The sequence below is a fragment of the Aythya ferina genome (assembly GCF_964211825.1).
Source record: "Aythya ferina genome assembly, chromosome: 1".
Taxonomy (NCBI): Eukaryota; Metazoa; Chordata; class Aves; order Anseriformes; family Anatidae; genus Aythya; species Aythya ferina.
This window is the reverse complement of record NC_140296.1, coordinates 192,073,957-192,091,007: the sequence shown is the minus strand read 5'-3', so window position 1 is coordinate 192,091,007 and position 17,051 is coordinate 192,073,957. Positions and strand designations below refer to the sequence as shown.

The following is a 17,051-nucleotide window of genomic DNA, read 5'->3' as shown; positions in this document are numbered from 1 at the left end:
TTATGGACTGTGTTGCCTATTACTTCTCTAAAGCCACTTTTTATATGATTTAAATGAAAAAAAATATAGCACGTGTTTTAAACCAGCTGGAATTCAGTAGAGAAGGAAAATAGTGCCCTGCTTCTGTTCTCCTCCGGGCAAGGAGTGATCTCACGGAATCAGAGAATCACTGAGGTTGGAAAGCCCTCCAAGATCATCCAGTCCAATTGTCACCCTACTACCAATATCACCCCCTAACCCGTGTCCCCAGGCACCACGTCCAACCTCTCCTTGAACACCCCCAGGGATGGTGACTCCACCACCTCCCTGGGCAACCCATCCCAGTGCCTGACTGCTCTTTCTGAGCAGAAATGGCTCCTCATTGCCAGCCTGAACCTCCCCTGGCACAACTCGAGGCCATTCCCTCTGGTCCTGTCACCAGTTCCCTGTGAGAAGAGGCCGACCCCCAGCTCCCCACAGCTTCCTTTCAGGTAGCTGCAGAGAGCAATAAGGTCTGCCCTGAGCCTCCTCTGCTCCAGACCAAACACCCCCAGTGCCCTCAGCCGCTCCTCACAGGACTTGTGCTCCAGGCCCTTCACTAGGTTTGTAGCCCTGCTCTGGACATGCTCCAGGGCCTCGATGTCCTTATGTTTGTAAATATTGGTGTGCTGATGGGCAGGTAATGGGTCAGCGGGGTATGCGGCCTGATTTCTAGAGAACAAATAGGCGGGAAGAATAGCGATGCAATGAAATTAAACTCTGTCAAACGGGAAGGGAAAGGAAAAAGGGAAAAGGAAAAAGGGAAAAGGAAAAAGGGAAAGCAAAAGAAAAAGGGAAAGCAAAAGAAAAAGGGAAAGCAAAAGAAAAAGGGAAAGCAAAAGAAAGAGAAAAAGAAAGAGAAAGAGAAAAAGAAAAAGAAAAAGAAAAAGAAAAAGAAAAAGAAAAAGAAAAAGAAAAAGAAAAAGAAAAAGAAAAAGAAAAAGAAAAAGAAAAAATCGATATTCTAATTCAATTCATTTGCAAAATGAAATACCTTCACTTTCATATTTTTATTTTAAAATTTGACTATATGCCCATTTGGCTGTCACGTAGAAGAAAAGAAGGGGTTTATTCCGAAAAATGAAGTAATTAGATACGTTCCCAAATGTTATTTCTGGGCGCACTGGGTTGCAAGGCCCGTGGCAGGAGTCCTGCCTCTTTAAAACCTCATTTGCATAACCCCGCCCTTCTCCTGATGACCACGCCCCCTCCCCCGAAGTCCTCCAGCAGGGGGCGCTGCGGCGGCTCCCGCTCTCAGCGCGCCTGCGCGAGTCCGCGGAGTCCTTGGAGGGTGGCGGCGGCGGCGGCCATGATGCAGCGCTGGGGGCGCGTCTGCTGCGCGCTCGCTCGGGTACGGCTGGGACGGGACCGGGACCAGACCGGGGTGGGACCGGGACGGGACGGGACGGGACGGGACGGGCTGGGCTGAGCCGGGACGAGGCGATCCCGGCCGCCGGGGCTTCCCCCACCCCACCCGGACACGGCGAGGGAGGGCGGGAGGGAGGAGGGAGGAGGGGCTGCGCCGCCGGCTCCCGTTGGTGCGGGTAACGGGGCTGCCCCGGGCCGCCCCCCCTGCGCCTCGGTTTCTAAAAATCGCGGTGTGATTTTTCTCGCAGAGGAGCCATTTTGAGCGGGTTCATCGCGGACTGCAGGGGGTTTGCGCGGTGCCGAGGAGGAGCTATGCCGAGCAAGGTAACCCCCGGGGGAGAGGCAGGGCGGGCTCCCCGGTGGCGGTGGTGGAGTCTATGTCAGGGTTTTAGTTAAAAAGTGCTTATTTGTCACATTTCCTGTCAAACCAGAAGCATGCACAGAACTTGAACTTCATATCATCAGAACAGTGACACTAATTAATAGAGGAGGCTGTGGTTTTAACGACTTCGGTACAAAGTTCATGGTTTCTGCAATATTCATAATCAATACTGCCTACACAGATATCTTTTAGCAACATTTTTTGCATTATAAACTACTAACTTGCATTTGTCCTTTGTGCTAAATGTCAGTAGAAGCAGCGTTGAAAAAATAAGACATTTAGACATCTTGGGTTAAATTCCTAAAAGTTTTATAGCAGCAGGGACACGCCAGACCAAATCTAGTTATTTAGTTCCATTTTACATTATTTTCCCCGTCAAGTTCAAGGGAGGTTGTTTTTATTGCAGAACGAATGCATCCACACAGCTTTTTCTTTTGTCTGGATATCTGTTCTCAGATGCAAAATATAATTTACCCAACATATTAAATGACATAATTTTTAATAGTGACTTTTCCGTGTTTCAATACTGTCAAATACGAATTACTTCAGAGGTAAGTTGGTGCTCCTGCAGCAGTTGCTAAGCAAAAATAACTGAGATGTTTCCTCTTTCAGTGGATGCCGATGTCACGGTTATCGGTTCTGGCCCTGGAGGGTATGTTGCTGCAATCAAAGCAGCTCAGCTCGGATTTAAGGTAAGACCAGGCCTTTTGGTTGCTGAGCAGAATGGTCATCCAGAGGAAGGTGTCTGTGTGAAACTGGGGAAACTGAAATTCTTATGTTCCATCTTGGGCTACCAGATGCTGTTGACATAAACATAAACTTTACCTTGCTTACCTATATTGTGTGGAAGTTGAGGTGAAGGCATGAGTTGAAATGAGGAAGGTATTTCTGTCTAGACTGTTGGGAGGCTACTGACAAAGCTGCTCAGGTCAGCTTGCTTCTGGCTGGAAGAGAGAGTTGAGATGGGCTTACATTCTCTTCTGAGGGAAAAGGTAGGAGAAGAATGCTGGGAAGGAAACTCTCCCAACAAAGAAAAAGAAATTGAGACAGTGACAAAAAGGCCTCTTAAAAACTACTCTGAAATCCTGAAGAGGAGACAGAGGGGACTCAAATGGTTGTGAGCAAACTGAGCAGGGAGGTTGGACCAGATGACCTCCAGAGGTCCCTTCCCACCTCAACTGTTCTGTGATTCTGTGGGGAAAAGAAAAACAGTATTCAGCTGATAGGCTTTTTGAATGTGAGTGGATGAATTCCATTGCCATCTGAGAATTTTAGAGGTGAAAACGGGTATTTCCGTAAGTTTCATTTTCATTCATAAAAGAGTGTGACTTCAGCGAGGTGGTTGTTTACCTTTACTCCTTAATCTGAGCCCGATTTGCTCTCCTGGCATGGCGTTATTCTCAAGTATTTTGAAATCTGAGAAGGAAGGCAGTGCTGGCAGACTTGTGCGTGCTCCTGCTGGCTGGTATGTCCCAGTGCTTCGACAGCTGGACTTCATGACAGAACAAGTTGGACAGACCCCCTGGGAAGGACAGGAGCTCCCATTTATGAGTGGAGTTCAGTCAAACACTGGGACAGGGGCCCAGGTTATGTGTAGTCTTCATCCCTGGAGGTTTTCAGGACTTAACTGTAAAAGGCCCTGAGCCACCTGATACACCTTTGATGTTAACTGTGTTTGGAGAAGGGAGTTTGACTAGATAGTCTCCAAAGATGGTGCCTTCAACTTTTTTTTTTAATTCCTGAATGTTGTTTTTCTTTGGTCATTACGCCAACAATTGGCTTTCAGTGATGTCTTTTTGGATATATTTCAGCCTTTTAATGTGTAACAGTACCAAAATATAAATATTTGAGGTTTCATTAAGAAGTTTTGCATCTGCCTGTGACCCTAGTGCAGATAATTGAAATGTCTATCCTTGTTTGCAAAACCTTTTTTGTCTTGTTTAATAAATATTCCTGCATTTATATATATGTTGCCACTGAGCTATTGGCACGTGGAGAGAAAAAAAAAAAAAAACGTACTAAGTGCTACAGGTTTCAACTGAGATTTAGGCCATCTGCTTTTTAGTTTCATATTTATTTATTCTAAGGCTATTTTTTTGTGGTTGGATTTCTGCTTTTTTTTTTTTTTTTTTTTGGCCAGCAGAATGTTATCATATACAGGGAGATTAAAAATGCTCATTATTCATTCTGTTGTGTTTTGTCTTGGCAAACAATTCTTACGCTGCTTTACAGGTAGAGTGGGCAAAGGTTCTGGGCAGGCTTGTGCTTGTCACCTGTAGTGTTGAAGAAACTTGAATGTTTATGCTGAGGAACGTAATGCCATGGTTTTGTAAGGCTGGCAAACAGATACAGTCTGTCTGTCCATCCACAGACACAGCTGAGTCTGCTCTACTGAACTTTAAACCTTCAATTTTAGTGGTACCTCTGCTAGCAGAAATGTTAAGTCCTTGTATCGTGACTATAACTTCCATTGGAAGTTATAGTCCCATGTATTGGGTTTACACGGCAGGGTTTTGGTACTGGGGGCTGCAGGGGTGGCCTCTGTGAAGCTGCCCTGTGTCAGATAAAGGCCAGTTCCAGATGGCTTTAAAAGGGACCCAGAGCTGGGCCAGTGAGCAATGATGTATGTGTTGTGTGAGAGGAGATGTAAGAAAAGGAGAGAAAAGAAAAAGAAAATAAAAAACACCTGCTGTGCAACAGAACCTGGGAGAGCGAGGAGTGAGAAGCAGCCCTGCAGCCCCCCAGGTGAGTGCAGCAGGAAGGCAGGAGGTGCTCCAGGCAGGCAGCAGCAGTTCCCCTGCGGCCTGTGGAGAGGCCCCTTGTGGAGCAGGCTGTCCCCCTGCAGCCCATGGGTCCCACATGGAGCAGATCTCCACGCTGCAGCCCCCCCAGGGGTAGAGGAGCCCCCGGTGGAGCAGGTGGATGTGGCCTGGAGGAGGCTGCGGCCCATGGAGAGCTCCCGCAGGAGCAGGCCCCGGGCCAGAGCTGCAGCCCGTGGAGAGGAGCCCACACAGGAGCAGGGGGTCTGGGGGGAGCTGCTGCATGTGGGGGGACCCGTGCTGGAGCAGTTTGCTCCTGGGGGATGGACCCCATGGGACAGAGCTGTGTGGGAGCAGTTCCTGAAGAGCTGCTGCCTGTGGGAAGCCCCTGCAGGATCAGTTTGGGAAGGACAGTAGAGACCCCAGGTGGAGCAGGGACAGAGAGAGCGGCAGAAATGAAGAGTTAGGGACTGACCACAGTCCCCGTTCCCCCTGCGCTTCTTGGTGGGAGAGGTGGAAGAGGTTGGATGGGCGGAAGGTGTTTTTAGTTTGTTTCTTTAGTTTCTCACTGTTCTAGCTTGTTCGTAATAGGTAATAAATTACATTAATCTCTTTTAGGCTGAGTCTGTTTTCCCTGTGATGATAACTTTTGAGTGAACTCCCTAGCCTTATCTCAACCCGTGAGCCCTTTCCATTGTATTTTCTCCCCCTTTCCCTTTGAAGAAAGGGAATGAGAGAGGGGTTGTGGTGGAGCCTGGCTGCCCACCTGAGTAGAACCACCACAGTTACCAACAACGTTCTCTGGGCATTGGCTTCTGAACAATTTCGCTTGGTCTAATCAGTGGAGTTCATTTAAAGTGGACGAGGCAGAACGTTGTCAGGTCAATGAAGGAGCAGCCTGTGCTGTTTGATCCATAGTGTGGCTTTTAAAACCCGTGCTTCATTTCACATGCCCTCACTTGCTTAAAACAGGAGGCAGGGTGAACAGGGGATCAGCATGTCTCAGTATGTGTCATTGATTTGATAGAATGAGTCCTGTTCTTCATGTTACCATCTACTTTAGCTCAAAAGCAGCAACTTAGAGGAATGGTGAAAGGGTTTCAGCTGCACTTCTCAGCAGATTTGAATTCTTAGAATGTAATCCAAGGAGCTCGTATTTTGAGTATGTACGCCCGTTACAAAGGAGGTGATGCCAGTTATTTTTGCCTCTACAGAAAGGTTTACAATGTTCTTCACCTCTCCCTCCTTTTTTTCCCTCAGACTGTCTGTGTAGAAAAAAATGAAACGTTGGGTGGAACCTGTCTGAATGTTGGATGTATTCCCTCCAAGGTAAGTGTACAGAGTTTGTCACAACTTCATTAAAAAAAGAACAGTACCTACATGTATCACTTCAGAAAACATTACTTAGTGTTTTTCCAAGATTGACACACTTTGTTTAGAAATTGAATTTATAATCCAAATGAACTGAGGAGCTAGTAGAAATCTTTTGTTTACAAACTGTTTTTATGGGGTTTCCCAAATCAAAGAGAGGAAGAGGGATGAAAACAGGGCATGCATACAGATGTATCTTCTCACTCTGGTGAGTTTGCAGTATGCCATGTGAAATTCCAGATCCTTCCAATTTTTTTTCAAATAAACCTGTGTTTTTTGTCCAAGGTGATGTACTTATGTTAAAGGGATGCCGAGCTGTTCCCTGTTCAGTCACGAGAAATTACAGGGATAGAGGCACCCCTGAAAAATGATTAACTTTGTCTGGTTTTGATTGGACACACCACGCTCTGAAGATAACTGTCTCTTTCCAATGACTGAAGGAAGAGCCTCATTGATTAGTTCTTGAAATATTAATCTAAGCTTAAATAGTATTCTCGCTGGCCCAAAAAAATAACCTGGAGAGTGGGGCTGGTAGTGCTTTTGTGGAGTAGTGCTGGTGGGGAGAGAAAAGGGAGAACCTAAGATGTGCTCCTAAGGAAGGAGAAAGAAGAAATTCAGAAGTAGCTAATATTTCCTCTAATATTTTTTTGATGGTGTCCATCCTGTTTTAAGTAACCTCAAAACTAGAGTCTTGTAAGAGCAGTGCTACTGCTAGATGAAAGGAGTCATCTTCACTGTCATCGGCAGGTGAGGGAAGATACTGACAGTCAGGCTTGTGATGACCACAGTAAAAGATAGAATTTTCTTACAAAGATCCCTCCTAACAATATTGCTGTTTTTAATCAGTTTGCTCAGAGAGGTTCCATTAGCATTGTAGGAGGAAATACAGTATAAATACAAAGCTTTTTAAATGATACATTGTTTTGCCTAGATATTTGAGAAATACTTCTAACGACATTCAAAATATATATTGAGGAAAAACTCAAAAACTAGATGTAGATCAACCCATCATTACTATGCACGCTTGGAACTTTGCTAGGATCTATTTAATTGACTTTTCTTCTTGAGTCCTTGATTATTATTTTTATCCTCAAGGTTCTTACAAAAATGGTTCTGAACCCACGGTTAAGCCTGGATGCTATCCAGAATATTTTGAGGTGGCAGTAAACTTCTTAAGAAGTGGATATGTAGGCTGCGTACATTGAAACAGGAAAAATTTCAGATACTCGTTTCCAAAAAGCCACTCAAAATAATATACTGGTCATGGATTTTTTTTCCTTTGTAATTGCTGAAGTCTTATGTAGTGGCTGTGTCTCCAGTTAATGTTTTGGTAGTTACAGGTTCAGGGTTGTAGCAGTTAGGTAAAATGGACAAATTTTAAACACTGGATTCTGGTAAGAGTTATTCAGAAAAATGAAATTATCTTGGTCCAATAGTATTAGTTTTACTCAAGTCTGCATATATAAGGCTAGCGTCTCAGTATATTCTTTGAATATATTGTACCTTCTTTAGGGTTCAGTCTGTGCAGAGTGCACAGTTTTTATTTCTTGTGCAGATACTGATAGTTCTGTGCTTGTGATGGTTATTGTAAAAGACATAATTTTTCTTTCTGAGATCCCTCCCTAGTAATATTGTTGCTTCTAATCAAAATACTATTCTGGAGGTTCTGCATTTCAAGCTGCTCATTTATAAAACATACAAAGGAGCTATTCTAACTTTTTCTGAACTGTGAGTGTCCAGTGACCTGAACTAGCTCTAAGCCATCAACTACAACTAGCTGTGCAGCTGTGATTTTGAAATGCACCTTTTAAAATATCAATATCAGACTTATTAGAGAATGTTCTGCAAATACCGCCTGTTTTTCTACTATACTAGCAATGTAATAAATAATGAATTCAATTGCAGGTGTATGTCCCAATTCATGTTTTTGTGTGTATACTTTAGGCCTTGCTGAACAACTCCCATCTGTATCATTTGGCCCATGGAAAAGATTTTGCTAATAGAGGAATTGAAAGTGAGTATGCAGAGCAACTTGTCAGTGCCTGGTACAACAAATGGTTTCCATCAACAAACAAGTGTAACAGTTCAAATCATATTGTTATAATTGTAGGAAAGTTATTCAGGAAACCTAACTGACTTGCAAACAATACCCTTTCTCTGTCAGCTGGAGGTTTAGGGACATAAAATTCTATTCATCTATTCCTTGAGTCCTGAGTAGAGAAGTTAAACAGCAGTATTACTCTTTTCAAGTATAACATACCAGTTGTTGAATGTAACCTTTATTGTTTAGTTGAGGCCTTCAGTGCATCTTACTGTATCAAACCTGTTAATTGTGTAGGTTAGCTCCTATAAATAAATAAACTGGGATGCCTAATTGAAGTTTTTTAACCTTAGTTACAGGAATCCGCTTGAATCTAGAGAAGATGATGGAACAGAAGAGTGGAGCAGTAAAGGCCTTAACAGGTGGAATTGCTCATTTATTTAAACAAAACAAGGTTAGTTTGGATTATATACTGCAATGTATCTGTATTTTTTTTTTCTGATCTAGATTTGTTGCTTTTTGCGTTCTCATGTTCTTGCCACATAAATAAATTTGAGTGACTGACTCAGCAAGGACAGATTCTGAATGCTTCACTTTTAGGGTATTTTAAATGAACAGCTCTTTCATTCTTAAATCTAATTAAAAGAATACTAGTAACTTACTGTGGTACTTGTACCAGATGGTGATGCAAAGGTTAGTGTTTGTGGCTTCTCTAAAGCAGTGGAATTCAAATTAAGTGTAGCATAACTTACATAAGTAATTTAAATCTTAATTTACTGTGTTCTGATTATCAAAGGTTACACATGTATCTGGGTTTGGAAAAATAACTGGCAAAAACCAAGTCACCGCAACCAAAGACGATGGCAGCACACAAGTTATCAACACAAAGAACATTCTTATAGCCACAGGCTCGGAAGTTGCTCCCTTCCCTGGAATTACTGTACGTATCTGAAATCTTGGTGCTACTGTCTTTCAGTGGGTAATATCCACATCATTTATTGTATAATAACTTTTTGCATCTGATTGGCCTTCGCTTTCTGTGAGCTGTACATATTGTAAACCTCTCTTTGTGGATTTCTTTGCCTGTTGTTAGATTGATGAAGATAATATCGTGTCATCCACTGGTGCACTGTCACTAAAAAAAGTCCCTGAAAAGATGGTTGTCATTGGTGCAGGAGTCATCGGCGTGGAACTGGTGAGAGAATATTTAAACTACTTGGTCCTTAATTTATAAAGGAACAGGATGTTATTTTTTCATTGTACTTAACAATATTTCTGTGATTTAACAGATGTTGTGTGAGTTGTTGTGAAATCTCAATCTATGGCCTGCTAGTTCCCTTTCCTACCTGAGAAGCTGGGATAAGGGTGTGTTGGATCAGCATTCCTGTATCTGGTTAGCTAAGAGGAGAAATGAGAGAGGGACATCCAGGCCTCACATACAGTTTTTTTGGGTTGTTTAACTTCCACGGAGGTTTGTACTTGCTCTGTGTCTAGATAGGGGAACTTCCTCTTTTAAGGGAAGTTCATTTTAAACCATCCTAAATTCCTGTTTGTAGCAATTAATCCCAAAACTCTTATGTGATACAATTACATGTATTATATCTTAAAAAACAAAGGAGTGAAGACTTTGTAGTCCTTTTGCCTCACACCTACGTAGTTTAATAAGTATGTTTAGTTGCTGGTCCTGCAAATGCTTGAGCATTTGCACATCTTCTTAGTGGTTGATTTAGCTTGCTGACCATTAAGCAAGGAAAAAGTAAGCAAAATGTAATCTGTTTTGATGGTTATGGGGTAAATAAAGTTTATATGAATTTTGTGAAGCTGATGATAATGGTTATAGTTAGAAATACATGCAGAAGTAGTGGTAGTTTATATTTTATTGCATAAAACTTACATAATGTCTTACTGTTTTGATGTAGTGTGATTTGGTGGTATAAGGACACCACAACTTCTGTTGGGTTTTCTGAGCTGCATGCCATTTATTTGAGTTTTAATTTTTCTATTCCTATAACCTAAAATACACCTAATTATTTTAACTGTTTATTTAAAAGCTTAATTCCATGGGTCACATCACAATAGTTTTAGATGTGCAAGCAGTGATAAATCCATTCTTTCTGAAAGGCTCATGTTGGGGAGGACAGATGCATTATCCTACACTATGTTTATAAAAACTGATCAGTTTGCTGTAATGTTTTGACCCCCTTTTGCAGAGTTTGCTGTTTGTGGTAAATACTGCAGTAAAGAAAAAGGAAATTTTCCTTTCAAAACCTTCTCTTCCCTTACGTATATTGTTGTGACTGCAGGGGTCAGTTTGGCAGCGCCTTGGTGCGGATGTGACAGCTGTGGAGTTCATGGGCCATGTTGGTGGAATGGGAATTGACATGGAGATCTCTAAAAATTTCCAACGCATTCTGCAGAAACAGGGACTTAAGTTTAAGCTAAACACCAAAGTTACCGGTGCTACCAAGAAACCAGATGGAAAAATTGATGTAGCGTAAGTATTTATCATAAAACTAAAGGATTACAAGTTACATTCCTCCACCCAGTCCTTCAGATCGGTTTGAAAATACAGTCTTACTATTCTTCAAACAGGAAGAAATGAAACTTAATTCTTCAGTGGAATTTAATTTTCATCTTGTATCCTAACTTGATGTTCATAATTTTGGCTTTATTGAATTCTAAATTGTTTGTATAGGAAAGGTTCCACTGACTTGAGTTGGTGCACTAGTGTAAAAAAACAGGTTTTTTGTTTGTTTTAGTGAGATGATTTAAAAAGAAGAAAGAAAAAAAAATCCTTAATTGTGCTTTTCATGGAAGTTCTCTGCTTCTGGTATAATTAACATAAATGGTTAGGATCATTTTTAAGCCATTAATTCTTGGATGCTTACTGGAAAGGATCTTTTGTCCTTTCCTTCCCTTGTCTCCAAGTAAGCATAATAGAGATTTGTTTCTCATTAGAAATAAATGAAATTGTCCTGGAATGTTTTAAATAGCCAGACTTGAGCCTGTTGAAGATTCTGATACAGAAAAATATAAAGCAAATTTTCTTTGTAAACGTCCTTACCCTTACGCTACTTCTGTTCCTTTTCTTGTCTACACATTCTCTGTGCAGACTGGTTACATAAGCATTTTCTTAAAACTATTATTTAATACTACTTAACAAACTTAAGCTTAAATGGAATCTTAATATGATGAATTGTTTGCTCTGTCTCCATGCCTCAGGACAGTCTGTGCTTCACCATTGTAGAGGTCCTAGCTTAGGGCCTCTTTATGTCCCATGCTGATGCTGGCTGGATCTCTGATGTAGTCTCTTTCTGTATTTATTTAGTGTGTCATACTCAAGGGAGTGTGCTTTTCAGACACGCTTCCTAATTATCCTCACTTGCCATGCTTTGGTTCTTTCCTGCACTCTGAGCACATAAACTGAACTTGTTCTGGATGCAACTAAACATGAAGATGAACTTGGGGGATGTACTTTATGCAAGACAGATCTGCAGTTTTGGGCCAGAAGAAAGCTTTCTTGGAATACATGGCCCTACCTCACCCTGAAATAGAAACAGTTTGGATGTTGAGTACTCAGCACCAATTGCTTTGCTGTACAGAGATTTGCTTTTAGCAGGCCATGCTGTTTGTTCATGGATATGTAGCCTGAATGTCTGTATCTAGGAGTTGTTAACAAATGGGGTAAGAATGACTGGCCCTTGTTCTCTCTCCTACTCATCAACTCTTGTAAGGAAGAAGTGAAGGGTGGACTGAAGGCAAGTGTTTTTGGATGCCAGATTGAGCCAGTAGGTCACCATCTGGATCATGTTAATTACTAGTCAGTGAAATACAGTGCTGCAAGTTCACAGCTTTGCATTTTTGCTGTTTGTTTTCCCATAGTGTTGAAGCAGCAGCTGGTGGCAAGGCAGAAGTAATAACTTGTGATGTGCTCCTAGTCTGTATCGGTAGGCGTCCTTTCACAAAAAATCTAGGTCTCGAAGAAATTGGAATTGAACTTGATAAGAAGGGGAGAATCCCAGTCAATAACAGATTCCAAACCAAAATTCCAAAGTAAGTAATAATTTAACAGTATTTTTGACTTTATTTGAAACACAACTCTTATTTTTAAAAGTTTAACCTATTAAAACACTCTATAATTGCTGAATATAGCTTTTTTTTCCTGAAAGGAAAACCTTAAATTTCTGATTATTTCTGCAGTTGAAGATTTGTAGTCAACCCTTAAAGTTTTGTAATTTAAAAGTCACTGTGTGTTGGTACTAATTCTTGAAGTGTGGTCATTTGGTGGAAGCCTTTCTTTTGTAGTCTCTATACGTCTTCGGAAAATTAATGTTTGAATCTGATATGATTGGAGTATGTTTTAAAATGACTGTTATATAAAGTAGCCTAGGTGTATTAGGACTTCTTAAACAGTATCTTATTTTGTTTCATTGGTCTGATAGCATCTATGCTATTGGTGATGTAGTTGCTGGACCGATGCTGGCCCACAAAGCTGAGGATGAAGGCATTCTCTGTGTTGAAGGGATGGCTGGGGGAGCAGTTCACATCGATTATAACTGCGTACCCTCTGTGATATACACTCACCCTGAAGTGGCCTGGGTTGGCAAATCCGAAGAACAACTGAAAGAAGAGGTACAGCTTGTTTTCTTCTCAGACAAATCTTTTTCCATCTTGGATGTAGTTTCATAATCTAGTAGTAGCTATTAGTTTATCTAGCTACTTTGTGCAGGAGAATTTCTCTATCTGAATTTATTGTGTAGGGTATATGATTGATTCCTTCCTGCATGCCACCCTCACAAGGACCACAGTCTTATTTAATAACTTGTTTTGGGAAATTAATACTGATTCGCTGCTAATTTTTCTTCTCTAACACAGCTTTATACCTGTTATCTTCATGCATTGATCTGTTTGTCTTATCTGTCTTCTATTTTTGTGTTAGTTCTATTTTTAGATTTATCTGTATGGTTACATCATTCCTGCTGAATTTTCAGGTCATTAACTCTGTCAGTAACACATATCTGTTTTGTAGGGGGTAGAATACAAAATTGGGAAATTTCCATTTGCTGCTAACAGTAGAGCAAAGACAAATGCTGACACAGATGGCATGGTGAAGATACTTAGTCAAAAATCAACAGACAGGATGTTGGGTGCTCACATTTTAGGCGCAGTAAGTATTATAAATCGTGCTGTTGTCTTGGTAGTTTTAAGGGTTTTTTGTTGTGTTACACAGTTCTTGTAAAAAAGGAAGATTTGAATTTCCCCAAATTGCTTCAATTTGTTGTTGTCTTCTGCAGCCATGCCCTCTTGCCCTCATCCCCAAAGATTTTCTGTTACTTTGGTGTCAGACCCAGCTTTTTTTATTGATTCCCTAGAATTGCTAGGGTTATTCAGTTACTCTTGTTGTTTTTTGTTTTTTTTTTCTTTATGAATGTTACTAAATAATTGAGAGAACAGCAGAAATTGACTGAAGTTCTAGAAGTTGGGGAGCTAAAAGGACTGGTTTTCATTGCTTTTTTTTTTTTTTTTTTTTTTTTTTTCCTCCTCTGATATTCCAGCTTCAGCAAAATTGGTAACATTATTTGACATTCACTAAGTCTGGGGTCAGTAATGGAACCGATGAAACTTGATTTTTAAAAATATATATCTTTTTTTCAGAATTTGAAATCAGATATTTTTTTTTCTGAAAATATCTTTTTCTCTATTACCACCCAATCAGAAATTGCATCTTAGACCCTAACCTCATTCTTTGGCTTGGTTTGGTTTTCTTAGCTGTAAAGGTGTAAATGCTCTTTTTTTATTATTATTCTTTCCCCTAAAGATGTATGCAGAAACATTTCCATAGATCTTTGTATACTGCTTTCATAAAGAAGTTTTGTGGTTTTTTTTTTTTTTTGTTAGTGATAATATACAGTACTTTTGATCAGAATGTGGGTACTATCTGACCAGTATTTTGTGGGGAAAATGCCCAGATCTTACACAACCCTCAGTAATAAGAGCAAGTACTCTGATTTAGCATTATGTTTAGATTTACACTGTTTGAGTGTAAATCTATAATTAAAACTCTGCAAATCTACAGTTAAGTGGCATTAGGACACAGCTGAAGTGCTAGTCATATTATGACAGTGTTTGTTTATTTTTTAGCAAGATAGAATTTACAAGCTGGATACTTCTAGTCAGTAATTTAAAGAGTCTACACAACTGCATGAAGATGTTTTTAACTACAAAGAACATTCAATTACAGGGTGCTGGCGAAATGGTTAATGAAGCTGCTCTTGCTATGGAGTATGGAGCATCGTGTGAAGATGTAGCCAGAGTTTGCCATGCCCATCCAGTAAGTTTTTTCTAAACAAACTGTTGAACACCACTGTTGCACAGACATGCTATAACTACATTTAAATATTAATGATTTGTACCTTTTCTGCCTGTTCTCTGCAGACGGTGTCAGAAGCCTTCAGGGAAGCAAACCTAGCAGCATCTTTTGGCAAAGCTATCAACTTCTAAAATGAAAGACCAGTTCTCTGTACATGCATAGCACATGTCTGGAAGTGGACTGTGGTCCCTTGTGGAAGGCTGAGTTTGAGGATGTTAGGACTGAATTAAGTGAATCTCTTCATTTTAGCCATCATATTTAAACAAGTAGAGTTTGGAACAAGTGGAATTATCCGGTCTCTGTAAATTAAATACTTACATGTTTATATACATTTTGAATGTTGCAGAAAAACAGCCTGACAGAACTTTTTTTCTTCAAAACCAAGCATTTCGCTGCTGCATGGGATTATAAAGTGTGTTGGTCAAAAGTCTGAACAAGTGTCCAGCATACCTGGTGTGTTCTTATTTGAAGTAGTGATAGACTAAAACAGTTGAATGCTGGCACTTAGAATGCCGCTGGCACTTAAAATGCCACTGTCACTTCCGCACAAAAACATATGTCCTTCTGAAAGGATTAACTAAGTATTTAACCTACTTCTTCTTGCATATAAATACCAAAATTTGGTTTGATCTAGTAATGTTAGGGTGCTGGGAGAAGAGGGGCTTGTATAGATCAATTAAAACTATATTAACTTTTTTAAGAGAAAATCTCTGTGTGTGTGATTATCCACACATCATGTTTTCATATTGAAAACTCATCGGGAAAAATCAAGTGCTGGTAGGGAAATGAAAAAAATGAGGAAAAATTTAATCGTTCTGCTACTTAATCTTGTTTTTAAAGCTTCCATTGTCCAATTCTCTTCAATGTCAAAATGCTAGAACTGGATAGCAAAGCAGTGCTCACAGTTAAGTGTGATAATGTGAGGGTTATTCTTCTGCACCTTCCACACACAAGGGCTGCAGTATCAGCTCTGCACATAGTTGAGACGTACTTTGTTCTCTCCTTGTTTTCTATTTTGTGCTCTCTTTGTGTCTCTGCTGTAGCAAGAGAGCTTAATAAATATTTAACATGGCTGGAGGGTTGTATTGGGTTTTGTTTGTCACAAATAGCATCTTTGGAATATCCCTAACGTGTACGGGGAATGTGCCCAATTCCAGTAGCTCACTTGTTGTGCAGGGTGCCTTTTTTTGTTATGCTTTTCTGCCTTGAAGAAAATCTTACTATGTGCTGATACTGTACATGTCCTTTTCCATTATGCCATTGGGATGATAAATGGAGAAATGCTTTCCAAAAAAAAATCTGCAAAAGCTACTTGACTTTATGTGTAGACTAGATGGCTTCTAATTCAAGTATTGAACTGCTGTCTGGGCTAAGAGATGGAAGATTCAAAGTCAGGTTGAATGGGGCTTTGAGCAACCAGACCAAGTGGAAGATGTCCAACCTTCTGCAGGGACTACGTGATCTTTAAAGATCCCTTTCAACCCAAACCATTGTACGATTCTATGAAATGTACAATTTCCTTAAGGTAGCAGTTAATCTATAAACACCTGTAATACTATTCTTCATTTTGTTTTTATAACCTCTGTTTGAAAAGTAGATAGGAATCAACTAGGGTCTTTAAGCTCACCACCAGGCTAAGAGATGCTGCACTGTATCCTTGAATTAGAGGAGCAAGTGAATTAATGTGAATCTCCTTTCAGGTGGGTGTTAGTAGGAAGCTGCTTAAATAAAGCAAAGGTAAGAACAGAATGAGGGAGGGAGAACCCAATTCTCCTTACAGATCTAGGCATCTCAGAATCACTTCTTCCTGTGGGTAAATTCTATCAAGTGTTCATCTGGCACTTTGTAAGTTCTAACTTTTTGTAAGTTCCCTATTCTCTAAGAAATACTCCTGTGCACTCCCCCCTCTCACCCAATAATTGTGGCAGTTTTTGGCCGTCTTGCTGTGGTTCAGCCTTGGGATTCATCAGTTACAAATTCTTGTATGTTGTTTTGTTCTTCATAAATTTTTGGAGTTTGGAACACTTTGGTACAATTTCAGTAGCAGTCTTCAGAGATTTGTCTCCCAGACACTCGAAAATAAAATTTAAGGCCTGGGCTTGTTATGGTATTGTTACTTCCCAGTCTCATTTCTGCTCTAGTTAAATATACCAAAAGTGCTTGTAGAGGCAGAAATATGTCTGTATGTTGCAAAGTTTGAAGATTTTATTTTTAACAGCTGTTAAATATACCATCAGTGACATAACGTGTGATGTGCTGTAGTAATCAATTCCTGTTTTGGATTTTTTTATTCTAGTGTCTGTAACTGTGAAGGTTGGATGATTATTTAAATGTGCTGCTCTCCAGTTTCCATAGGTGGCGCTGTAATTCTGCTGTAGTTGCCCCGACCAGCTTCTGCTGACAGTCAAGGTGAGCTAAATTGTTGATCAAAGAACATATCCAAATACATTTCTCAGGTCGGAGTTAGCAGTCAGGATATGTAAAAGCCTGCTGCAGCTGAGGATGCTAACTTGCACATAAGTTAAGGAATACCACAGATCAATTATTACGATTACTGTGTGGTTGGCTGAAGGTACACTGTGCTGTAGTAAGTTTGAACTGAAGCACACAGTTTATATGAACTGGATATCACTCTTGCACTTCAAAAAAGAAGTCTTATTTGTGTTTTGTTAAGCACAAGCTGCTCTTAGGGAGATTCAGTGTGCTGCTTTAAGAGACTGTACAACTCCTTAACTGCTTCAC

General features: G+C 40.4%; 1 protein-coding gene across 1 annotated transcript; it reads left to right on the top strand.

The window, feature by feature from the left end:
• The first annotated feature begins 1,238 nt into the window (after nt 1–1,238).
• On the top strand, nt 1,239–16,554 carry DLD (dihydrolipoamide dehydrogenase). Its single transcript, XM_084509852.1, has 14 exons — nt 1,239–1,369; nt 1,635–1,710; nt 2,381–2,460; nt 5,788–5,856; nt 7,843–7,912; nt 8,293–8,393; nt 8,736–8,879; nt 9,033–9,134; nt 10,243–10,433; nt 11,822–11,992; nt 12,382–12,571; nt 12,969–13,106; nt 14,181–14,270; nt 14,375–16,554. The coding sequence occupies exons 1-14, from the start codon at nt 1,328–1,330 to the stop codon at nt 14,438–14,440; spliced, it is 1,530 nt and encodes a 509-aa protein (XP_084365978.1). The 5' UTR covers nt 1,239–1,327; the 3' UTR covers nt 14,441–16,554.
• Nucleotides 16,555–17,051: the final 497 nt, after the last annotated feature.